Source organism: Girardinichthys multiradiatus, chromosome 19, assembly GCF_021462225.1.
Source record: "Girardinichthys multiradiatus isolate DD_20200921_A chromosome 19, DD_fGirMul_XY1, whole genome shotgun sequence".
Classification (NCBI taxonomy): domain Eukaryota; kingdom Metazoa; phylum Chordata; class Actinopteri; order Cyprinodontiformes; family Goodeidae; genus Girardinichthys; species Girardinichthys multiradiatus.
Window position 1 is genome coordinate 26,795,605 of NC_061811.1, and position 26,761 is coordinate 26,822,365.

General features: G+C 38.1%; 1 protein-coding gene across 1 annotated transcript in view; it reads left to right on the plus strand.

Moving 5' to 3' along the window:
• Nucleotides 1-26,761, plus strand: part of fndc3ba (fibronectin type III domain containing 3Ba) — a 123,151-nt gene that overhangs the window by 79,299 nt on the left and 17,091 nt on the right. Inside the window, exons 8-23 of the mRNA XM_047346116.1 lie at nucleotides 5,704-5,762; nucleotides 8,780-8,931; nucleotides 9,040-9,099; nucleotides 9,240-9,378; nucleotides 10,676-10,729; nucleotides 10,921-11,045; nucleotides 12,752-12,926; nucleotides 13,306-13,392; nucleotides 15,188-15,323; nucleotides 16,450-16,521; nucleotides 16,686-16,804; nucleotides 17,083-17,188; nucleotides 18,827-18,999; nucleotides 20,535-20,648; nucleotides 21,790-21,939; nucleotides 23,620-23,900. Coding sequence (XP_047202072.1) covers nucleotides 5,704-5,762; nucleotides 8,780-8,931; nucleotides 9,040-9,099; nucleotides 9,240-9,378; nucleotides 10,676-10,729; nucleotides 10,921-11,045; nucleotides 12,752-12,926; nucleotides 13,306-13,392; nucleotides 15,188-15,323; nucleotides 16,450-16,521; nucleotides 16,686-16,804; nucleotides 17,083-17,188; nucleotides 18,827-18,999; nucleotides 20,535-20,648; nucleotides 21,790-21,939; nucleotides 23,620-23,900 — 2,002 coding nt within the window. The remainder of the gene's footprint in view (nucleotides 1-5,703; nucleotides 5,763-8,779; nucleotides 8,932-9,039; nucleotides 9,100-9,239; nucleotides 9,379-10,675; nucleotides 10,730-10,920; nucleotides 11,046-12,751; nucleotides 12,927-13,305; nucleotides 13,393-15,187; nucleotides 15,324-16,449; nucleotides 16,522-16,685; nucleotides 16,805-17,082; nucleotides 17,189-18,826; nucleotides 19,000-20,534; nucleotides 20,649-21,789; nucleotides 21,940-23,619; nucleotides 23,901-26,761) is intronic.

Below are 26,761 nucleotides of genomic sequence, written 5' to 3' on the forward strand. Positions count from 1 at the left end.
TGTTTAATGAAAAGACATAGAACCACCCGTAGCAACAGTAATCATCATATGCTTGACTTTATTCATCTTTTACATTGTAGTATGAAAAACTGCTAAGCATTAGGCTTATATTCCTAAAGGTCTTCTAGTGGCATTGAGTTTGTCCCGTGCCACTATGCTTCACAACTGGTAAGAAAGGTTTCTGCCGTCTGGTTTTCAAGAATCATCACAGTATATAAAATAGTCTTTCTTCTTTATTTTGACTCATCTTTTTATGGAAATGGTCCTCAAGTTTTTAGATGTGTTTCTAAAAACCTAAGAAATGCTGGCAGTTCTTCAAAAAATGTTTTGCTCTCTTAATGTTCTCGTAAAGTTTCTCATTATGAACTTTACCTTTCAGCATTCAAACTGAGCTCTGTAGAGAGAAAGATGTTACTCGTGTTTTCTTGTTAGTATCTTTAAACATTCTTCAGTCAAGCATTGGAGGGAGGGACTTGTAAACAGTTTTTTAAATGGTACATTGATGAACTCCAAATTGCTTAGAAGTAGCCTTGTAACACCTCGCTGATTTATAAGAGCTAAATAATTGTCCCTCAGTGAATATTTGGGCTTCCATTCATTTGTAAACCACAAGTGGGTGTTTCAGACTAGAAAACCAGCAAAGGTGCCTCTCCAACTCGTTGATGTACACTTGCGCAAGTGCAGTTTGTTTTCTGGCTAAAAGCTGGACTATAATATTTTAATTTAGTTGCTCATCTTAGATTGTACTTCCCTCACTTAAGGACTCTGGTGAAACTATGTTACTATGATTTTGCCACACAAAATCATAATAATTTTCCAAAAGCTTTAGTTTTATTGACTCACTCATATGCACATCCTGTGTGGTTCCGAATTATCAGATGGAAAAAGCAGGTCTCCTTTGGCTGGAAAACATCCGCTTCATGGATCACACAAGGAGAAGACTTCCATATGTACACATATATGCCTGCACTGGTCCTCAAAACAACCACGGACTTTCTGTAAATCACCTTTACACATGTGTCTTCGGACCTACACTTTGATGTACAGGTCCTTCTCAAAATATTAGCATATTGTTATAAAGTTAATTATTTTCCATAATGTCATGATGAAAATTTAACTTTCATATATTTTAGATTCATTGCACACTAACTGAAATATTTCAGGTCTGTTATTGTCTTAATACGGATCATTTTGGCATACAGCTCATGAAAACCCAAAATTCCTATCTCACAAAATTAGCATATTTCATCCGACCAATAAAAGAAAAGTGTTTTTAATACAAAAAACGTCAACCTTCAAATAATCATGTACAGTTATGCACTCAATACTTGGTCGGGAATCCTTTGGAGAAATGACTGCTTCAATGCAGCGTGGCATGGAGGCAATCAGCCTGTGGCACTGCTGAGGTCTTATGGAGGCCCAGGATGCTTCGATAGCGGCCTTTAGCTCATCCAGAGTGTTGGGTCTTGAGTCTCTCAACGTTCTCTTCACAATATCCCACAGATTCTCTATGGGGTTCAGGTCAGGAGAGTTGGCAGGCCAATTGAGCACAGTGATACCATGGTCAGTAAACCATTTACCAGTGGTTTTGGCACTGTGAGCAGATGCCAGGTCGTGCTGAAAAATGAAATCTTCATCTCCATAAAGCTTTTCAGCAGATGGAAGCATGAAGTGCTCCAAAATCTCCTGATAGCTAGCTGCATTGACCCTGCCCTTGATAAAACACAGTGGACCAACACCAGCAGCTGACACGGCACCCCAGACCATCACTGACTGTGGGTACTTGACACTGGACTTCTGGCATTTTGGCATTTCCTTCTTCCCAGTCTTCCTCCAGACTCTGGCACCTTGATTTCCGAATGACATGCAGAATTTGCTTTCATCCGAAAAAAGTACTTTGGACCACTGAGCAACAGTCCAGTGCTGCTTCTCTGTAGCCCAGGTCAGGCGCTTCTGCTGCTGTTTCTGGTTCAAAAGTGGCTTGACCTGGGGAATGCGGCACCTGTAGACCATTTCCTGCACACGCCTGTGCACGGTGGCTCTGGATGTTTCTACTCCAGATTCAGTCCACTGCTTCCACAGGTCCCCCAAGGTCTGGAATCGGCCCTTCTCCACAATCTTCCTCAGGGTCCGGTCACCTCTTCTCGTTGTGCAGCGTTTTCTGCCACACTTTTTCCTTCCCACAGACTTCCCACTGAGGTGTCTTGATACAGCACTCTGGGAACAGCCTATTCGTTCAGAAATGTATTTCTGTGTCTTACCCTCTTGCTTGAGGGTGTCAATAGTGGCCTTCTGGACAGCAGTCAGGTCGGCAGTCTTACCCATGATTGGGGTTTTGTGTGATGAACCAGGCTGGGAGTTTTAAAGGCCTCAGGAATCTTTTGCAGGTGTTTAGAGTTAACTCGTTGATTCAGATGATTAGGTTCATAGCTCGTTTAGAGACCCTTTTAATGATATGCTAATTTTGTGAGATAGGAATTTTGGGTTTTCATGAGCTGTATGCCAAAATCATCCGTATTAAGACAATAAAAGACCTGAAATATTTCAGTTAGTGTGCAATGAATCTAAAATATATGAATGTTAAATTTTCATCATGACATTATGGAAAATAATGAACTTTATCACAATATGCTAATATTTTGAGAAGGACCTGTATTTGCTCCTGTCTTATTCTGGGGCTATGTAGCATACCAAACACACAAAATTAGAGTGACAGTCCAGAACTTCCCACCCTAATGGCAGTTACCCGTTCACACCTGGTGTTAACATGTACAGTGACTGATCAGGGTATAAGTAGACAAGCCTAAAAACGACCAACGACGAGCGAGCTGTCGGCTGAGCAGTGAATCTAAGCTCACAGATCCGTTGGTTCTACTTTAACATCACAGATACATTCAATCAGTTGTTTTCTATCATTCAGAAATCAACACGGTTAAGAATCATCTGAGCTGCATTTATGTGGTCTTATTTATTATTTAACAGACACAATGTAAGAGACAGCAAGTAAAATAATGTGGCACTTTACAAAGCGTACAAAGTTTCAGCGCAGACATTCACATAAGATTTTAGCTAGAAAAAAATGCAACAGAAAAGATGCAACTTAACTACATTAATGCCTATATTTAGTACTGTCAGGACTCCCAGGATGGGCAATTATCATATCTTTTTTTTTGTTATCAGGAAAAATGATGGGGATAAGAATTGTGATTTATTACATTAACGATTCATGTCTGCAAACCCCCCAAAACTGACAGTTTTTTGGGGACTGTTAGTCAGTGGCTAAAACACTCAAAAGACTGAAAACATGATTGAATGCAGTTGTTGTGTGCGGTTTAGTGGTACAACTGCCCTGCTAAATGTCAGTGTTGTAATAAGGTTCCCTATTTGATGACAGGATTTTTGTTTTGAGCACTATTTGTGTTTATATGGCTCTGACTCTATGCAGAGACTAATGCATTGCTGAATAAATGGTGGGTGCATGTTTTTTTGATAACGTTATTGTCACTTTTATTGTTATTGCAATAAATAACACTAAATATCATGATATTTATGTCCTTATTGCGGATGCCCACCGAACATAAACAGATCCCTCAGGACGCATGTCTATGCCAGGTGTCAAAAGGGTCATTGAGGCTCCGCATTTCATGAACAGGGATTATTTATTTTGCCAAAATGCTGAGAGGCCCGCACATTTTTTCAGAGAGTAATTTCCCTCATTACTTTGCTATTGTTTTGCTAGGTATTACATCTTAATATTCAGTATAATACAGTAACAGACTCATCATGTATGTCATTGCATTTTGAAAACTGCAGCACATATGTTCCTCCAAAAGGCTAAAAACAATTGTACTGACGTCAGATGTTTTTATAATCATGCCCATGTTCAGGAAGAACTGATTAAAAATGGTGCATAATAATGGTTAGGATAATGTTTTCTTAGAAGAAATTACTTTAAAATGATGTTGTTTCTGTGCATGGAGAACATTAGGCACTGCAGAATATTACTCATGGTGGTTATTTTTGTCTGTTTTTATTTATTTTTTTAATTTGTGATCCCAAAATTGTTCATGCTGGGTCAGGAAGCGGTGACTAATGCTTTTCAGTGGAATCTTGGATAATTTAGTATGTTTTCTAAGACCTCTGTACACCTCGACTTGTGGAGATGAAATATGATCTTGATGTAGAAAACAACATGTTGCGTCACACACCATATGTCAACAGACTTCAGGGGAATTTGGGTCTCTTTTAACTCCATTTTAGGCACCCCCTTTTGCCACAGATGAGTTGCGTAGATTGTGCTTATAGTTTTAGTTTTAGATCACTTTTTTAATCCTACAGTTTTTAGATGTACAGTGCCTTTCAGAATTATTACACCCACAAAACATTCATATATTGTATTTAGATTTTATGTCATTGAACAACAAGGTATTGCATAACTGGGAAGTGTGAGGAGTTATAATACATGAGTTTAGAATTTTTTTATCACCCCTTTTACTCTGATACCCTTAAATAAAATCCAGTGGCACCATTTAAAATTTGTGAAGTCATGGCCATCCATCTAAACTGACTGGCTGAACAAGCAGAGCATTAATCACAAAGGCATAAAGAGGCCCACAGTAACTGTGGAGGAGCTGCAGAGATCTACCACTCAGTTGGAAGAATCTGTTGGCAGGACAACTATTTCTCATTCACTTCCTTCATCTGGCCTTTACGGATTAGAGGCTAAAAGAAATCCTTTGCATGGTGGCACAGTTGGTAGCACTGTTGCCTTGGTCCTGGGTTCGACTCCCGGCCAGTGGTCTTTCTGCATGGAGTTTGCATGTTCTCCCTGTCTGAAAACATGACTGTTAGGTTAATTGGTTTCTCTAAATTGTCCTTAGGTGTGAATGAGTGTGTGCATGGCTGTTTGTCCAGTATGTCTCTGTGTTGCCCTGCGATGAATTGGCAACCTGTCCAGGGTGTACCCCGCCTCTCGCCCATAGACTGCTGGAGATAGGCACCAGCTCCCCCATGACGCACTATGGAATAAGCGGTATAGAAGATGGATGAATGAATGAAAGAAATCCTTTGTTTGAAGTAGTCTATAAGAAGCTCTGCTTCCATTTTGCCAATAGCAAAATTAGCACTGTAGACCGCTCTCAATACATCATCTCCACTGTGAAACATAGTGGTGTCAGCATCATACTGTGGGGATTCTTTTCTTCAGTATAGTCTGGGAAGTCTGAGTTTGACCTATTTTAAAAAATGGGGGTCCCACAAACTACAATACAATGCATGACACACTTTTCTAGTTTGTATTTGTAAAATGTTTTGAAAACCATGTATCCTCCTCCTTCCATTATGGACTGTATATCCTTAAATTTATATAAAAGACATTAAAATCTGTGGTTGTAACGTTGTGAAGTAAAGAGTTCAAGGAGAATGAATACTTTTGCAAAGACTGTAACATCAACAGTTTTTGGCAAATGGAACCATGTCTATGTCAGACAACCAGCCCTATCTAAATCTGCTTCCAAACATGTTTTTTGTTGTTTATTTGTGGAGTTTATTAAGAAAGTTAAAAATATAGAGACTCTGTTTGTCAGATGTAGTTCTGAATAAACCTGTGCCAATATCTTTTAGTCACATTGTCTCTCCTTAATAAAGTTCTTAGTGTAGCATGTTTTTGGTCATTACTTTGTTTTCTTCTCTCTGTCTCCTCAGATCATGATTCAGAGGGGAAACGTGTTCAAGACATGCTGTCTACAATCGACAAACCACAGGTTTGTATGAATACCGCTTTAAAAAAGTGCACACTAACTCGCACGGAAGCAGACATGTAACCGCTTTCATCAATCACCTTCTTGTATGATGCAGTCATCACTGGCACAAGGACTAATGGATTTTCAGTATGTGCATCTCTTCACTGGGATAAATATGAAAGCTAAAAGCTATACTGACAATATAAGAAGTGGTGACTTGTAACCATTTCTGGCATAGCAACTGATAATACCAGCTGTGCTAACTGTGGCCACATGAGGGCAGCATCTTCCCATCCATGTCTCTGGCGTCTCATTGTGCCTCCATCAGCTGAAAAACACTGCAAACACTGTGAAGTGTCTGGTTTTTTGCTTGCCTCAGGTTGAGTGTGGATGAATGAGCCTATGTTGTGCAGATATAGTTTGGTACAGAAAAAAACTGTCCACTGTTATTTCAGAGTTTGAGCAGCAGGCTGTTGCAACCGGACCATTTAACATATTCAGTTTAAGACAGGGGGAATATACACCAGGAGAATAGATTTATGACGTACAGTGAAATTTAGTAAAAAAGGATGATGGAGTTAACTTTGAAAGACTTTTGAAGTAAGATGCTGTTTACTGCACTGTTTGGCCTCAGATGATCCCTGAGGTTCATTCATTCATTTTCTGAGGTGATGATGGTAATTTAATATGGGACTGAGAATTTGGAGAAAAGGAAGTACAAACGTGTGCTTGTGTCTGATCAATAATTTGTGTTGAATTTAGGTGTTGTCCCTTTTTTACTACTTTTACTTATGAAAGTAAAATTTCTTGGTTTAAACGTATATGAATAAACAATAGACACAGACTGGCACTAAAAATACATCTTAATGTAGTAAGTGTATCAACAAATGCTCATACTGTGAGTTTGGAAGGGAATAAATAGAGTATTTTTCCATAGCAATCACTTCTAGTTCATACACTGGTTTGACCAAATTTGCTAGCAGAAATGCACTGAGAAACCTGATGCTGACTTGAACTGGCCAATTTTCTGTTTTATTGGCCCTGAGAGGTGATTAGTTGGTTGGAATCCCCCAAAAATACGTAAGCAGAATTGTGTTGTGCTGACAAAAACGCTTGATTTAGAGTAGAAGCCATTACTCAAAAGTAAGCTACTTTCAGTGTAGCTGGGGCTAAGTATGGCTGAGAGAGAGAGTGACATTTTCAGCGGAAAACAGTAAGGCTGAATGTATTATAATAAAGTTGCTCTGTTTTATGGATTTGAGCATTTAATTTCTGTCTGCTGGATTTATAAATGACACTTTAAAATGTTAATATTTTTGAGATGACTCCATTTTGTTAGTAAAATACCACTTTGCATATGTTTCAGTCTTTTCTGTTCTTGGCATATAATGACAATTCAAATGTTGCCACTCCTAATTTACTGTTAACATCAACAGGAAACATCTCTCACAGAGTGTTAGAAACGCTATGCTGGGTCAGCTTTCAAGTATGCCTTCCGTCTTTCTATCAACATTTTTTTTATTTAAGGTGTCAGAAATCATCACAACAGGTTGTACTTTCTAGTCTAGCTCTTACCCAGCTATGAGGCTATAATACCTGCTAAATTAGTATTTAGATAGAACTGTCTCTAAAAGCACCAGTTCTTTATTAAATAATTCTATAATAATTTTTTCACCCATGCTTCATATTTTCACACTTTCTCAAAATTCAGTTGAATCGTTTTTGTTGAAGAAAAGGTACAAAGAGAAAATTATCCCAACATACTTGCTGCCTTTTTCATCATCTGAAGAACTAAATGCTAACGGATGTTAAAACCCAAGAGAAGATAATAAGTGTAGAGCCTGAGTTGTTTCTCTTTGTCAAAATGAAAAGCTACTACAGAAGGGTGCAAAGGTTTATCACACTTAGTGTCAGTATTTATTGAGGGATTTATATATAACTTCCCAGGGCGCCATTCTCTTAGGGGGCCAGCATAAGTGTTCACAAAAATGTTTCGTCCCAATTAAGTTTTCCATTGTTTATTTAAGTGTCTATTAGATAGGAAGTGGGTGACCCTTTGTAGGGTGTACATTGTAAGCACTGTGGTAAAGAGGGTAAAACCCTATGGCTAGCTAATTTTGCTCTAATTCGATTGTAAATTAAAGAGGTTTTTTTAGTTTTTTTTAAAGGAATCTTTTTCATTTATCCTATCTAAAATTTCAAATACTTATACTTGTCAAATGTGTAATAGTTTATTAAATACTGAACAGAGATTCTATGAAACACAGTTTGAGATTGATGAAACCGTTTTATTTGTTTGGAAAAACAAAAATAGCATTTTCAATGTTTTTTTTTTGGTATTGGGACCACATTGTTTGAGACGTATCCCAAACCCATGATTCCAGGATTGGATTTTTCCATATTGTTTAAAGATTTTTTTTAAACCGTTTGTAAATTGCTAAACCTCTTCTCTGTATAAGACAGCAAAAAAAGTGGAATTCTTAGTTTTCTCAAAAATAGTATTGTAAACCGAAAGATGGACTTGCCGTGGGCATGATTAATTCAGGAACCACAACTGACCACTCAATAGAAATGACAACCATTGATTTTATAGAAAGATTTTAACAAGAAAAACCAAAAACATTTGCCATTCCTATTTTTTGCTATATGTCATTTTTGCCAGTATGTCACTGTCTGTCATTGTGTTTTTGCATATTTAGGCATTTTGCCAAATATCATATTAGTCTTTATCAAAACAAAATTTTTATCTCATTAAACGTACATCCAAAATGCCCCTAAAACATTCAGTAAATTTTCTGCAGAATGTGCTAAAAATAACTGCAAAATTAGTTGAAAGGTTTTACGCGCACACATTATTTTTGCACGCATAAAAAAATATAAAAAGATTAACACATGTCCTGACTTCTGAGTTAGGGTAAATTAGCTGTGCAGCTTTGAATACAAATCCAGATATGACGAAATATATAACTGAAATGTTTTTGTTTATTTTACTGTTTTCATAATTTTTAACAAATGTGATATTTTTGTGTGAAAACCAGGTGTCTGACATCCAGGCGTGGGCTGCTCAGCTGTCCTGGGCCCCTCCAACTGGCCTGGCAAACAGGCACAGTAACGGGATGCCTGTCTCCTGCTCCTATGAGGTCTCTCTCTCAGACAAGGGAAAGGATGGAAAGTATCGCCTTATATACAGGTAGCAAACTAATGTTATGCAGGAACGAACATCTACCCATACACTTCTTACACAGCAAGCGTACAGTAAGCATATGAATGTGACTTTTTTGCTTTGGGAATATTTCAGTGGTGAAGAATTGGAATATCATCTGAAAGACCTAAGGCCAGCAACAGACTACCATGTACGGTAAGGACTCAAGCTTTGTGTCAAGATAGTCGTCAGTATGTAAAAATTATGTTTGTGGAGATTTTACATTCAACTTAAAGCTTCACGTTTTGCAGGTTAATACATTCCTGTTCTAAGGTTTGGTTTGTTTGTTGTTGTAGGGTTTCGGCGTTGTACAACTCGGTTCGAGGCGCGTGTTCAGAGGCCGGCTCCTTTACTACACACTGCAGCGTCCCTGATGTCCCGTTACCCCCGAAACTTTCTCACCGCACAAAGACCAGCCTCAGTCTACAGTGGAAGGTACAGTTGCATGCTATTTATACTAGTGTAAACGCTTGTTTGCATTTGGAGAGTTGAGAAAAGTACTCATACCCTTCTCTAAATTTTGCCACGCAAACTTGTGTGTTTTTTTTTTGTTTGATTCAGATTTTAGATGATACATCCAGACAAAGAAGTGCATAAATATGAAGGGGAATTAAAATGAAACATGGTTTCAAGAAATCTGTACGTTTGCAGTTTCCCCTGCATGGATTGCGACCAACAGCTGTTGCGTCCATAATTCTGTCCCTTGATTCTTCCTTCTTTGTGTCCTTCCTTCGTTCCTTCCTTTGTTGTGTCCTTCCTTCGTTCCTTTGTTCCTTCCTTCCTTTATTGTGTCCTTCCTTCCTTTATTGTGTCCTTCCTTCCTTTGTTGTGTCCTTCTTTCCTTCCTTCCTTCCTTTGTTGTGTCCTTCCTTCCCTCCTTCCTTCCTTTGTTGTGTCCTTCCTTCTGTCCTTCCCTCCTTTTTATTTCTTTTCTACTTACCTTCTAGTGCACAGGTGTCAGACTCTAGTCCCCGAGGGCTGGCGTCCTGCAACGTTTAGATGTGTCTCTCTGTTAAAACACCTGAATCATATATTGAAGTCATTAGCAGGTTTCTGTAGAACTTGAGTGCATGAGGAGGTGATTCAGTCCATTGATTCAGATGTGTTGGACTTGGAACACATCAAAAAGTTATGGGACACTGGCCCTCGAGGACTGGAGTTTGACACCCCTGTTCTAGTGTCTCCTTGTGTCCTTCCTTTCTTTGCTTCCTTCTGCCCTTCCTTTCTTTTCTTGTGGCCTTTCTTCCTTTCTCTCCTTCCATGTGTACTTTTTCCAGATGTCATATGTAAGACTGTAAAAATATCTGCCATAAATTCCTAGTAAACTTTATTATTTTATATTTTAAAACGGTGTAAAGGAATAAAATGTCTACAAAGTTGAGTCCTATGACATTATTAAATGTCTTTAATCTTCCAGTTAGTGAGTGATCTAGCAAAAAATAAGTTTTTTAATAAGCCCAGATTTTTTTTTTACTTTTAATTGTTTATGTTCCAGCTTGCTTTTATCAGCCCCATCGCCTCTAATAACTGCCTTTGCCTGTGTCTTCTCTGACCTCCCAATGCACAAGTAATTTTTATGCCCCTCACTAATAAACAGTGCCATTAATCACCCAGACAGGAAATAAGGTCAATCACAAAACCATGTCAGATATTCTGTGAGGCTTATTGCTAGGGTCTTTCATCCTGGGATAATCTCTGTTTTCCCATGTCCTCCTATCTTCGTCATCCACAGCCTCCAGGCGACAACGGATCCAAAATCACAAACTACCTGCTCGAGTGGGATGAGGTGAGTATGACCTTACTGTTACCATAAAAAAGAAAATAATTTAAAAATGACACATTGGCTGTAAGAGTATTGACATGTAGCTGTTCAGAGTTACAGTATTAGGAATGTAGAGTGTCATTCAGTCAAAACTATGTCTTGCTATTTTTTTCTTATTTTATTCTTTTGATTGTGTCCGTTTTCCTCCTCTGCAGGGAAAGAAGAACAGTGTTTTCAAAGACTATTACTTTGGGAGCCAGCGACACTGTAAGCTGACAAGGCTGCAGCCTGCCTGTGGCTACACATTAAGATTGGCTGCAAATAATGACATCGGCACAAGGTACTGTACCCTGCCACTGATACAGATAGATAAAAATTTGTGTTAGTGCACAAATAAGTATAAGTATATAAGTATAAGTATTATAGAGTAGGTATAGGACTGTGAACAGTATGATGGTAAAGTTGATTAAATTTTCCATCATACTGTTTTTACTGTTGATGCCAGTGTTCTTTGGTTGTTGAAAGCATAACGTAACAGTGCACTCCTCTCCCACACTAGTTGTTTTCACTGCTGGTCAGCTGGCTGAAAGAACCCTAAAACATTTTACCCTTGTCCACAAGAAAAACATATTTTTGCAAATGTTTCTGCTGGCAAAAAACACAAAAGGGCTTTTAGATGGAAACTAGACCAGTACCACCTTTAACTATGCTTAAGGTAAATCTAAATGAATGTTCAATATAATATCATTATGACTTTACCAATCAACATGTTTTTCCCATCAGTGAACGCACTATCTGTAAGCGCTATCAGGAAGAACGGACAAGACTCTTAAATTAGGCAACTGTTATTGAGCGAAGAAGATGAACTATTTTCAGTATCACTGAGATGTTGATATGAAGCACAGAGGTGTAGCTATTAAAAACAAAACAACATGCCATGACATGTTTGAGTAAGAGTAAGAGAGAGCTAGACTTTCACCAGATATCAAGAAGGCTTAATGGAGTACAGCAAAGGTGCTCTATTTATCTTTTTGAGTTTCACCTTCTGTCTCTCACAAAGCGTGTTGGATTTGGAACCGTTTGCAGCCTTTTGGAGATTTCAGAGTTAAGCTAAGGATCTGCATTTTCAAAGGAATATACAAGGAAACAGCTGTTGTAGGACACATGCACACATCCACATTTTTGTGGTAAAAACAGAAAGGTTTTGCTGCATTTCTTTTGTTTGTTTACACCACAATGCCATGCGTTTTCTGTGACAACGGCATGATTTACGAATGGGTTCCAGAGTGTAATGTTTTAAAAACATCCCGTTCTCTGTTGTTGTGTATAGAGGAAAAACAGAATCCTGAATGGGAAAGCCCTGGCACATGTACAGTATGACTGCAATCAATGGAATATGCGCACAGCATAACTGGTGCAGACCAGTTCAAAAAGATCACCTTTTTAAGCAGGGAGTGTTTGTACGCATGCAGATGTTGAGTTTCAAAGAACATATCGCCCGCTATTGGCACTGGAGATTGGAAATCTTTCACATATCTCTGGTAGATCTTTAGTCTTTATTGATGATTTGTGTGCTAATTGATAAGATAGCCACAAGAATGCACACAGAGAGACTGGTGCTTTTAGCCTACCTAAAGTCAATATTTAACATGCGACATGACAGGTTCTCCTCTTTCCCATATTTCCCTTTAGTCCCCTCGTCTCAGTTTTCTTTTCGTTTTTATCTCATCGAGAGAGTTGACAAGTTCAAGTAGACAGAGGAGAGAGTCTATGAGCAAGAATCTGAGACCTAAGCTTTCTGGCATAACTCAAGCTGTCTTATGTGCAGCCTCACCTTGGTTCAAATCTAAAGACAATGACACTTAAACTTGTTGTCAAACATCCTTTCCTAAAAGCCACGTTCTTTTGCTTCATAATTCAAAAGTTCCCATTTCCCTATTTCTGCCGACACCTTGCATCTCTTTTGCACAGTTGGAGCCATTTGCTTCAGCTTTTTATAATAAAAATAAAACTGAAATATGTGTATGCTTTCGTTTTTTGGTGCAGTGGCTTCAGTACAGAGGTGGTCTTCTACACCACGGGCACCCAGCCTGCTCTGCCCCTTGCGCCGCGGCTGGTCAGGGCAGGGGTGTCCTGGGTGACCCTGGAGTGGGGGCGTCCCGATGGCAGTCCCAGTGAAGAGCAGCTCAAATACACACTTGAGATCCAGGAGGACAACAGCGTGAGTGCCAAAAATGAAGGCATTAAAAAAGACAAAAAAAAAATTTTTTTTACAAACAGAAAAGCTAATTTAGTTTAATTTTCTTTTTTGTATGAAATTGCTCTAAGGCCGTGTGCTTCTGTATACATATGTCACTCACTCAAATCCTCAGGGTAAAGTAAAGGGAAGACATTTAGAAAACAATGCATTTTTAAAAGCTTTAACCAAATATTTGAAACATACAAAGATCTCCGCTTTAAATTATCTGTCCTTCTCTGACATAAACACACAAATACAATCCTAATCTAGTTTCATATTTATTGCTTTTATTGTACTCTGATGGTAATATAAAAAAATGTGACACACGCACAGACAAATACTCACACTGTATTCTCTACAGGGAACAGATTTTTATCCAAAGTACACTGGAGAAAACTTGACCTGTACTGTACAAGGCCTGAAAAGAAGTACACAATATAAATTCAGGGTAAGTGAAAACACAACAGAAATGCGTGCTGGTGTCTGCATATGTTCTAGTAACACTTATTGTTGGTATACTGTTATTGTTTTCGTATTATGCTTCATTTTTTCATCAAGTTCTGGTAATGTTCAGTTGTTAGTGATTTAAACAACAAAGAAGAGAGTAAGGGGTGCTTGGGCTGCTTTTACTGCTACTAAGAACAAATCTTGGAATGAATGTTGTAAAGTAAGGTTTTTTTTGGCCGTCACAATGCTTTATGAAAGGCAGCCATATTAAATTTCGAGTGGGAGTTGGTTAGAAACGTCTGACTCTTCTCCTCAGAATTCTGAGTTTGTTAAATTGTGCAACTTCAAACTTGGAAATGTCAACTTTTAAGTAAAAAGAGAACACAATTCAACCGCATCATTCATCAAATCAAGCAATTCTTTTACTGTTTTTATTGCAATACATGACAAACTGAAAAACAAATCCAAGTTCTGTTGTACTACTGTTTCAAAATGTCCCTAAAGATGGTGGTACTTGGAAAATGTAGGACTTTCTTGTTCCAAATGGTTTGAGAACCAATGGTGTAGTACAAAAAGTTCCATTTAGAAGTTACTATTTAAAAAAAAAATGAAGAATTTGAACCATAATACGATTGAATCATAAAGCTGCTGATTTTAAGTGAAACTGAACAGATTGGTAGTGGTCCTTCTGTATTACTCCATTCACTTTGGGCAATGCACATATACCACTTAGAGCAAAGCAGTCCCTTAGCATGATGCTGCCAGTACCATGCTTGATAACTGGTACTGTGTTTTTTGACTTGAAAGCATCGGTTTAACCTCTGAAATCATACTTGTAATTGTAATAAACCAGCTCAATCTTTGTCTCATCTGGACACAAAACATTTCTTCAGAAGGCATTTGGTTTGTACATGTGGGCATCCAACTGTGAAAGCTGCAGACTTCATATATCATCCTGTAAGGTTTTGTGTTTCGAGCTGGTTCTTCTTTGTTGGCCAGCATTTTTTTTAAATCAAAAAAACTGCAGAAATGAATCTTTAAAAGTCCTAAGGTAATATGACATTTATATTGACAATGAGTGTATTCAAGCTTTTTACAGTGACTGCTTTGCAACAATTCTGCCTCCTTACTTGATCAAATTGATGTCCCTTTATTGTTTTAGAATAAATAAAAAAAATCCCAAAAACTCTGACCCATCCAGTTGTCATTCGGTGGTAACTCAACATCTGTGAATCAAGGACAGAATGTAGCATTTTGCAAACAGAAATAGCCTGCATTTTACGAAGGGGAAACAAGGCAATTCAGCTGCTGTTTATCAAGTATACTAAAAGCCTTTAGGAAAACTGAACTGTCCATAATGTGAGGACATAGGGAAACATAATGTACCAACAGTATGTATCTGTAAGTGTGATTGCACTTTGCTTTCATGCAAACGGGCAGATAAGGCATCTAATGTCTGACCAGGCAGTGACACGTGATCATGTGCAAAGAGGCGATTTGGAGTTCTTTGTCTGTTTTCCATCCTGTGTGAATGTGTGAGAACAAAAGAAATTGATCGTCTATTGGAAGGGGTAATTTAAGGGTGCACAGTAAGGAGATAAATCCAGAGAAGCACAGGAGAAAGAAACAAAGTGTAATGGCTTCTATTTTTCAAAACCCTTTTGATAGCTTCGTCTCTGAGTTTACCCCCTTGACTTGTTTTGCTCGTTCATCATCCTTATTCATCTCGTCGCTTGTTGCCACCCTTTTCTCTTATCTTGTTTTTAACTCTGTTTTCTCCATTGTGCTCTGTGCAGCTGATTGCCTCAAACGTGGAAGGAAAAAGCAGCCCCAGTGAAGTGTTGGTGTGCACCACCAATCCAGACAAACCCGGCCCTCCATCGACACCCAGAGTCGCTGGAGTGACACCCTATGGCTTCACCGTCATGTGGGGTAATTGCTGGACCTATTTAAATATTTAAACATATACTTATACTGTTAGATGGATATATTGATATATAGAACTGCATGGGTTCAATAAAAATTGCACGCATACAAAAAAATTATCCTAAATCATTTATTTTTGTTCTGTTAGTTTCTGCCATATTTCACAGTTTTAATAATCTGGGTTATAAGTTAACATATTTAAAGCGTGAGTAATATAACTTCTATTCTTCCTATGAGTTAATTAGTTAGATTTCATAATAATGTATCTGTTTAATCCAGTTGTTATTAAAATTTTTGAGGTAGGTGTTTATATATTTTTAAATGCTACAAACCAAAGCTGACTTCAGTGCAATGAATGTGTTAAACAATGCAACAGGGAAAGGAAGCAGCAGAAAGTCTTACTTTTCAGCAATTAATGAACCCATTTTCTTACCGGACAAACTTTATGCTGCCAACTTTGCTAGAGCTATCTGTCATTGTGCTGTGTTGTCGTCCCTCAGCCTTGAGTTTTTCTTTCCCTTGAAGACATGATTGTAAAAGTTTCATAATCCTGAGAGGTTTCTTTTGATGGACTGAACAAAAGTCCCCCCAATTTACTCTTATAAATCTCATCCATTTTTTCTTCATATAGGATCTTTAGGGAAAGGAATAGTCCTCACCCCAGCCCCACATCCACTCTATATATACCCTAAAAAAACAATCCCTTTTTGTATACAGTAGGCAGATGCAAACTGCAGTTCCAGATGATATGTCATCATCCAAATACAGTTGTGCTTGCCTCTGTGTCAAAAATTCCTTATCTGCTTTGAAAAATATGGGAAATATGAAGAAGATTTATTTATATTTCAAAATTTCAATTGTCTTTAGTTTTCTTCCTCATAAAATAGGATTATATAGATGAATGGTCATATGCTGCAAACAGAGCTATTTAGTTGGGGTTGTGGTACTTCCAAAACATTTGGCATTTTTTATAGCCCTTCTCATCTGTTACGTATTGGTGCCTAACAGAACCAAGACCATACATTATAATTCTAATAACTTGTCTGTACGTAGGCATTATATGTAATATGTGCTGTTTTATGCCTTTTTACTTACATACAAACCAAAAACTATTCATCAATTGTCCCTGCAGATCCCCCCCTGGACAACGGGGGCTCAGAGGCTCTTACGTACCTCCTAGAGATTTCTGAAGGATGCTCCGAAGGTATGTGCAGTACATAAGATATAAGGATGTTGGTGCAATATATGTAGGCTGACTTCAAAGACAGATCCAAAACCACAGGAGGTTAATTGTGTGCAATCCTCTGAATGAATGTGATAAGTGTTATAATTATGTGTTCTACATTGTGTGTGTTTGATATTGTGCAGCGAGCCAGTGGGATGTGGCGTACAGCGGCCCTGCAACAGAATGCGTTTGTGAGCGTCTGACACCGGGAATGGTTTACTGCCTACGTGTATGTAGCATCACCACCGGAGGTCACAGCCCGGTAAGACACACAAACACTTCACTGAAGTGACTTATGAACTTTGGATTGTCATTGTCACTGCTAAATTCAAGAGTAGTGGTAAAGTTTTACATTACTGTTGCTTTTAAATACAATTGCCTGAATCTATGAAATCCAGGGTCCATGCTGACGTAAAAAATGAGCTTTGGGTTGCTTTTAAAACTGTGTTAAGATAAATAAAAGCAACTCATTCACATCACCTTCTTAGTAATAATATCGGAACATAATACAATCTCATTTTTTTATTTCTTCTCCGGCAGTGCACTGTTAGTGTTCCAGTCCGTACATTAAGTGTCCCGCCAGGACCCTGTCAGCCGCCGCGGATTGTTGGGAAAGCCAAACACAAGGAAGTCCAGTTAGAATGGGGTGAGTCCAGACAAACACGCTGGCTGTGATTAGTTTTATTTATCCTTTACATATAAAGCAGTGAAATTGCCTTCTGGCTGCCGAAAATGTTTTGCTGGCCAGCTCTAATGGGAACTAAGTCAACCCCTTTTTAGCCTAATTGAGCTTCTATTTTGCCCATTAAATGCCTAACCTCTCCTCATATCTGGACTAACTCTCGTAATGCTGGCCAATTATTGCAGATTAGTACTGTTATCTCTTGGCAGCCAGAGAGACTTGCAGCATGCAGTGCTGTGCAGGTTCTTTCTTACTAGTCTGATACAGCTGTTCACATCCCTAATCCATTCAAATTCAGGCAGCGCTGCTGCAATTACTGGTTGAGTTGAAGGTCAGACATAATGCACTGAAGGGTTTTCCCCTGTGCCCTGATCATTGGCTGCTTTCATCCTTCTGCAACCAAACTGAAGCAGATGGTGGCTCGAAAAACTGCTGATCAGTCATTTAGATCTAAAACTCACACAACCAATCATAATCTTGAATGACCCAACGAGTGTTCAATTAAAAACAATAACATGCCACAGTATGGTGTTTTACAAAAGTACTCATATCCTCTCAACTTTTTAAAAATTTGTCATGTTACAACTCCAAAGGTCTGTGAAGTTAAGGTACAAGGATAGATGATTTACAAGAAAATGTGTGGCAGGTATTAATATTCAGCCCCTGAATCAATCATCCAAAAATGGAATGAGCTGGGAAACTAAAACTAGTTGTGCGTTTCTCGACTCTGGTTTTCATAGATAAATAGGAAGAAGAAAGCCATCGTTTAAAGAGAGCCATAAGATGTCCCACCAACAATTTTTCCACGCGTCATGTAGGAGACACAGCAAACATGTGGTTAGATCAGAAGGTGATCAGATAAGATCAAAATTGAACCTCATACTGACCTGCAAAACACTGTATGGCAGAAAGCTTAACACTGTGTATCATTTATCAGATAGTTAAATAAGGTGGTGGCAGAATCATGCTGTGGAGATACATTTCTTCAACAGAACATAGAAGCAAATGTTGATGGGAAGACGGATGGAGAAAAATACAAGATAATGCTGTAAGACCAAATGTTATAGGCTACAAAATGATTTGAGACTGGGGCAGAGATTCACCTTCTAGGCGAATAACAATAAAACTAAATCCAGAGCTACTATTAAATGATTTAAACCAAAGTTTATTCATGTGTTAGAATGACACTGTCTGAAATTAATGTTCGCAAACATTCTCCATCCAACCTGACTGAGCATGAGCTACTTTGCAAAAGCTTTCAGCTGTAATTACAACTAACGGTGAAGGTATTGACTCAGGAGGCTGAATACACACTTTTTTTGGATTTTTATTTGTCTAAATCTTTTTGAAACCATTTTTTATTTTCATTCAACTTCGCAGTTAGGCACTACTTTACATTGGTCTATAACATAAAATACCAATTTTATCCCTAAGTTTCTGGTTGTAACCTGACAAAAAGGGAAATAAGTTCAAGGGGTTTAGATACTCTGGCAATGCATGGCACTTTATTTTCATCAAGGGTTCTTTTAAACTGAGGTAATTTGATCAGTTTTATATAAAAATGCTTCTTTTTCTCTGAATTATCCCATTTTATCACCTCAGATTCCCTGGCCTGTGAGGGAGTGTGTGAAGAGTCTGTGTACAGTCTGGAAATGAGTGAGGGAGAAGCAAAGCCAGAAGAAGTGTACCATGGCTCGGAGCTGCAGTGCACGGTTGCTAGTTTGCTACCAGGTGCGACGTACAGCTTCAGACTAAGGGCAGCCAATGAGGCTGGGGTAAGAAATGCACTCGCTCATGTTAGCAGCAACATAGAAAAATAATATAATTGATAGTAAAAGTTAAAGTCCTATCATCTAGTCATCTCACCGGCAATATTATGTACTATTTTTATGACAGATATACAATACTTAATTTTATTGGCTATTTTTCTTATTTCCACTCAGTCTATTTAACAAACAGGGTGCATTATACTTTATAGAAAAAAAAAAAAAAAACATGCAAGAGAAACAAGGGCTATGTAATTAGGTCACACTTTCCCAGGCAGATTAGCCAGGATTGTTCTAAGATGCTGATCAGTTCCACAGTGTGAACATAGACCTGGTAGATCAACTGTTGACTCAAAGGTGTAACTAAGCACTCAGACTAGTGCAGGGCTCTGTGACCTTTACAGTTCAAACAGCCATTTCTGTCCTCAGTCCAGCAAAATAAAACTCGTTTTGAGCTGGATGTGTTACATGACCCATTGAAAAATGACAGTTTATCATTTTTGATAAATATCTAGTATAGGAAAGCTGCTCTGTTTTTAGGGTTTAAAATAAAGAAAAACATAAAACCTTTGCAAAAAGAGGATGGATACATATTGTTCTATGGGATGTTGATATTTGTGGAAAATTATGTAAAAAGAAGCCTGATAGTTTGACAAGGAAAATAGATCCAAAAAATAATTATTGGTATTTTTAGTGTCATTTTGTTGTTGAAATTCAATGCAGTTATTCCATGAAAAAAGAAAAACTATTAAAATCTGCAATTGTTATTGTATGTATATTTAAACAAATTAGTTGATTCTTTGTCATTTCAGGCCAAAGTTATTAAGAGCCATTGTGGAAGGTCCAAAAAGACCCTTGCTGCTCTAGAGATGCAATTTACAGATCCCTGGACTAGTTAATCAAAACACATCAACATAAAGGACCAACACACACATGCTGCTCACACACGAGCATATACTTGAAGTGAACTGTGAGGCTTTTATCAAGCTTGTGTTACATCAGTTCAGTGCGGATTTTAGGAATCTTCAGTCTAATGGTGTGTGTGACAGAAGTCTTAAAATCCTTACACTTTAGAAATGTGTAACCCTTTTATTCCAAATTGAAATAATAAAAAACAAAACCACAATAATTGTTCAGAAGTCAGTCATTTTCTACTGCTTATTCCATAGTGGGTCACGGGGGAGCTGGTGCCTATCTCCAGCAGTCTATGGGCGAGAGGCGGGGTACACCCTGGACAAGTCGCCAGTCCATCACAAGGCAACACACAAACAACCATGCACACACTCTTTCATACACCTAAGGGCAATTTAGAGTGACCAATTAACCTAACAGGCATGTCTTTGGACTGTGGGAGGAAGCCGGAGTACCCGGTGAGAACCCACGCATGCATGGGGAGAACATGCAAACTCCATGCAGAAAGACCCCAGGCCGGGAATTGAACCCGGGACCTTCTTACTGCAAGGCAACAGTGCTACCAACTGCGCCACCGTGCGCCACATTGATCAGAATTTTTATTAAAATAATTTTTGTTATGTGTTTCATAGTTTGGGCCATATTCTGAGCCGACAGATGTGACAACTGCAGCTGGACCTCCTGGTCAATGTGGGGTGCCACTTATCACTTTCACGAGTAACACCTGTGTTACACTCAACTGGGAGGTGAGGAAAATACAAACACAGAACAACAGTTTTATAGAGGAACAAAACCAAGATTCTGAAATAAAACAACGAAAGGATTAGTTCCTCAGGGTTTCTGAAGATGGTTGGAATCTCTTTTTTTTGTCTTTATCAGATCACCTAATTCAGGACCCTACCTATAATGTCTACCTTCAGCCATTATCATAGATTCTTGTCATAAAAGCAAACATATCAATAGCAGCCATGTATGAAATTGCAACATGGATTTCCCAGTGGTGTTTCCATCATAACCAGACTTGTTTCTCTATCTCACCTCAGAGACACAAAATAAATGGAGAACAAGTGTAGTTGTAGGTCAGCTGCATTATCTGAGCACAGAGGAAGGGATGAGACGCAAACCCAACAGGATGACATCAGAAACATGTTCGTTATTTTTGTATTAACTAGCTATTTTTTTTTTTTTTATTGTGAGGGAGAAATGCGGAATGTAAAATCTTAAGCTATGTTAAGCTGTTCTGCTGCTCTATCTAGGTCAGAATTAGTGACCCCACACTCTCATTTCAACATCAGAAGAAGTAAAACAAGCTGTGTTGTAAACGCCACAAAAAGTCACTGTTAAAAAGCTGACTTGTCACAGAGCGCTGTATAAAGCCTATTAATGGAAAGTTTAGTGGAAGGAAAAAGTGTCACATCAAAACTGCATATACTACACGGTAAATGGATATCCTTACATTTTTGTATTAAAAATCCTTTTTTATTGATCTCATGTAATAGTAAAATTTTCTTTGAAAGTAATGTTTTGGTGTTTTTATGAGCTGTAAGCCATAATCATTGTAATTCACAGAAATAATTGTGAAATATTTTACTCTTTGTATTATGAATCTATATAAGGAGTTCTAATGACGGGAAAAACAAATTTAATTATATATATTGATTTCGAAAATGCACTTGTACTTCCTAGCTTTAGAAAAGAAACAGAGTTTTACATTATATTTGTTTATTGAAAATTATTAGCCTTGCCCTTATATCTATTGATGCTTATAAACAAAAGGTTAATTTGACTTGAAAAATCAAACCACTCACACAATGCATCAGATCTGAATAGGTTAATGTCAGGTTACCAGTGGTTCAACAGGCGGAACTGTGTGTTTCTGTGTTGCAGAGCCCCGAGGGTTCGGGGACGGACATCTCAGAGTATCGACTGGAGTGGGCAAAGGAGGATGAACCCATGGAGCTCATTTATTGTGGCTCTGCCACGCAGTGTGAGCTGTCAGACCTGACGCCTGCCACCGATTACTGCTGCAGGCTACAGGTAACAGGGAATGACAACCACACCAGAATAGATCTATGGACACAACAGAAATGTAAAATCAAAAGAGCCACTCAGAGGCTTTATCTGGACGCTATTACAGAAGCATGCACAGCATGAAAAGCCCTAAAGGAGTTTCAAAAGCAAAACACAAACAAAGACAGGAGAACAGAGATGTTCACTGATTCAATTTGTGCTGCAATCCTTAATCTGGCACATAAATAAATACTCTCTTTCTCATAGTCTCAGTGAGTGTGTATTTACCTAACAAGCTCACAAACACACACACACACACACACACACACAGACAGACTTGCTTAGAAGCTACCCTCTGAAGCTTTGAATCCAATAACAGAATGTTTTATGGTTCCTTTCTTTATTGGCTCATTTATAACGCGGGGACAACACAAGGTCAGGATCACTGCCTGTGCACTCACATGATGTCTTTGGCAGTTTCTGTGCGATAACTTGTTCCACGTTCTTGTTCTCAAAAGGACATGCAAGAAACAATCACAGACACTAACTGAAGTTTATCTCACATGAATTATCATGTTCTGTCTTAATGTGAGCCATAACTCATAAATCTAATGCATCCCTTTTTGACAGCAACTTAGAAAAGTCACTACACAGTAATAAGCAGATCATCAATATCTGTCTTCTTCAAGCCTCTTTTTCACATTTGAGACCTAAAATAAGAAAAATCTGAAATGTTACTGGTTTACATCTGTGGTGGCAAAGTCAGTCATTTCAAGCTTTTTACTTTGCTTTTTAAAACTAAAAACATTCTCACACCTTTTCATTTTTTTTTTTTAAACAAATCTGAAAATTGTGGCATGTAGCCCCCGAAAGGCCAGAAAGTTCAGATTTGTTCTCATGTGACCAAAGCACCTTCTTCCACAGGTTTACTGTGTCCCCTAAAGCAGTAGTTCCCAAAGAGGGGGTTGGGACCCCCCGGGGGTTGCAAGACATCAAGTATGATTTTCAGAATCATCGTAATGTGACCCCTGTATGGTGGGCCAAAAGGGACAAAATTAAATAAATACATATATCATGAAATAAATAAATGCATCATTAAATTATGAAATGTACAATTCAATAATGAAATGTCATTTCGATGGGGATAGAGGGTGTCGCCAGTCTCTGGTACTGTTATTTTGGGTCACATACTGACATGTCTGGGAACCCCTGCACTACAGGGCTTGTGACAAACTTTTCCATACTTCTTTTCTTTCTTTGCCACTTTTCTGTTATTCTGTTATTTTTTGTTTTAATGTAAACTTTTTTTCAAATTGGGAAGATCTGCTTTGTTTTGGGATGTTGAATATTTCATTTAACTTGTTTGAGACTATCAACTGCACTATAAAAATCCACAGAAAGGAAAACTGCAGGTGTATATAAATATGTATTAGACAGTAGTGTAATTACAGTACAGCTTTTTGGCTGATAATTTGAGTTAATTTCCCAGCTGCTGATTTATAAAGCTATGGATTTCTTTAAAATTCTCTTGTCCTTCTTTTGCTCTTTGCCAGTGATGGTAGTGCTCTTAAAATGTCACTTTTGACAGCTTTCCTCAGCTTTCCACTAACATAATAAACTCTTTCTCCCCCCTGCCATCCAATCTCTAAGTCGTGGATGTTTATTGTCCATCTCTCTCATCTTCCTGAACTTCTGTGTCTCCCTCAGGCAGTGAACCAGGCTGGTGCTGGTCCATACAGCGATAGGATGAGTTTCCGGACCCCGGCAACACATCCAGACCAGGTCTCAACCCTCACCCTCCTGGACCTCCCGACATCCTCTGAGGCGGGTTACTCCTCGTCTACTTGCCTTCTCCTGAAGTGGGAAAAGCCACACAGCAACGGTTCGGCGATCACCTCATATATCATCTCTGTAGATGACCAAACTGTCACCGTGGAATCAGGGTCGAGTCACCTTGTCACAGGCCTGCAGCCAGACACTGAATACAGGTAACGATTTTCTGCAGATTATTGCACCGCAGAGCCTTGAAGTCAAGTAGATGATCAACACAATAAAATGAGCACATTCAATGCATTACTTGAAAGTTTACCTTTAATTTTGAACTTACATAGAATGTTTTTAACCTTATACTTATTTCTTATTTGCCTTGCATTATGTTGGTTTATAGGATCTGATTCTTTAGTACATATTAAAAAAAACCGCAGCAGCAATGACCCAGTAATAACTTTACTAAATTTCATGCTATGCTGTATGGACACCGTCAGCAGCTATAATTATTTAATATAATTAATTATTAAAGTGGCTCCAGCAGAATCCCACCTATCTTCTGATTATTTAAGCTAATATTTATTTGGGGACGCTTGTAAACTGTACATGGAGCAGCATTGACCTTACATCCTAGGATGGTCAGGCAATCAAAGAGAAGATAGGGTTACACCAAAATAGCTTACCCTGTCTGAAGAAGTTGCAGACTGTACATTTTACACCGTTTATCCCAACTAACATGCACTAAACAAAAGCGGGGTGCACAAAATGGGCTTCTTTTCTTAACCTTTAGACTTGTCTAAAATGTGTTATTACATATGCTAACATACCTGCTAAAATCCGAAACATTGAGGGTGTCTCTAAGAACTTACCTAAGCATGACTCTCTCATGCACTGTTAAATAATGATCTTTGCATGTGTGAACAGTTATAGCAAACCGAGGGACTTTAAGAACAACATGCAAATACTAATAATAGTGTTACCAGAGGACAGGATCTGGTATATGGGGATTATGCAACACTGCCAGATTGCACAAACCTATCATGAAGGTGTTGTCGTCTTTGCTGAACGCTCATTACGGATTACATTACTTTGCATTATGAATTAGGGAAAACAACTTGTGAGGCAATATCTGTTTTTAAGTTCAGTTTCACGCTGTAGAGGGTATTTAAAAACAGAAGCTAAAGATTACCTGTTTGGTTTTTCCATGAACTGTGATGTGACACCTCTTGTAACCAAGCAGCAGTAAACATGTACTTAGTCATCTGTATCGCCAGCCAGTGTTGTGATCCTTGTTAGAATTCCACTTAAATAATACTTTGAAGCTTTTCACAGTCATTCGCTATTTTTGCGTACCTAATCCACCCCTACATGGTAGCATTTCCCGCTTACAGAAATAATCTCTTCCTTACAAGGAGTTTATATATATATATATATATATATATATATATATATATATATATATATATATATATATATATAATCTATCAAAAGAAAATGCCCACCTTTACTAGTCAAAGCGATTTGTTGCAAAAAGTGTTTAGTAGCATCAGTATAATGGTCATCAGGTTATAGCTGTGTGTTTTAGCGTGCATGCATACGGTTGTGTTGGCGGTTCTTAGAACTGTGATTTTAAAAACAATGTTGCAATGTTGTGGGAAACAGTGTAGAGGCAGGATGGTCACACACCCCACTGTTTTCCCTCCGAGGTTGTTTTTGTCCCCATGTACAACCGATCTCTTGCATAAGGGCTGCTGCTGAGCCAGAACACTGTGCATGTGTTTATTTGAGGTTGAGTGTACCTATTAGTTGTTTTATGGAGGCCTGGAGATTGCAGCTATAGTTTTTACAGACACTGAGTGTGTAGGTGCTTCATGTTTAATTTGTACAGCCTTGTGAAGCACCTCAGTAAATGTTTTCTCTAACAATAGTGAGGTTCTCCTTTGACCGTATTATAGAGTTCTCTCTGTCATTTTTGCCAAACAGGACGGATTTCCAGACTAAAGCAAATTATTCTCATTAGTATTTTTTAAGTTTTATTATTCCACCATAATGCATTTTTATTATTTTTCAGGTTTACACTTGTTAAGCAGAGACAAGGCAGGACCTCCACTGTTTTAGAGATTGCATAATTAGATCTATATGTGACTATAGGGATTACCTAATTGATCATAAAAAAGATTTTCAGTCTTTATTTAAATGTAAAGCCACATGACATTTCCAATGGAACAATTTTCAAATTCACACACCAATCCAGATCCTGAAACCAACATCAAGTCAAGGCTGACCCTGTTGACGGCTTTTTTTTAGGGCTTTGTGAATTCTGTGATCCTTAAAACGTGGACGAACTTGTTAAATTGGACATATAAAAAGGAGAATAGAATTTGGCAATTGGTGTGGTTTTGACAGGTCTTTTTTCAACAATCTAAGTTTCACCTAGTTCACCCTTCATGTCGATGTTCATAATTGTATAATTCACCTGCTTGATGAGGATTAACAGCCATGTTGGAGAGACCTGAGCACAGCACAGCACTTTGCTATAACAGTAGACATTTTTAATTATGATGGTGAAAGCAAGGTGTGTAGTTTATATAGCAGAAGAAATATTTTATTTTTAGACGTTTTGTACAAATATGATTAATTAGAGATAAAAATGAAACATATAATTAGTCTCATTATCAACAAGTCATGTCAACACGAAGAGGAAGTACTCTAACATTCGCCTAGCACCTAGCAAACATACCCCTCCACAAAGGTCCTCTGTAGACCAGGATGCTTGTTTACTAACTGGCTTTTTGTAAGTATATGTTAGTGAGATAGTCCTTTAGAAATATATTATAAAGGTATGCATGCTTTTGGGTAACTGTTGTTAAAAAGCTAACCTCATGTTGGAGCAAAGAAGGTTGTCAATACCTTGGAAAAATATGTCTGCGCCAAAAAAAAATCTAACATCCTAAACATTGATGTTGGAGAGTTAGAAAAAGCATGACCGCACTTCTATTGCAGACCGTGAAAAACTGATGAAATGCATCCAAGATGTTTTGTTTTGCTGAAAGGTTTCTTTACTGTCATATAAAACATCATT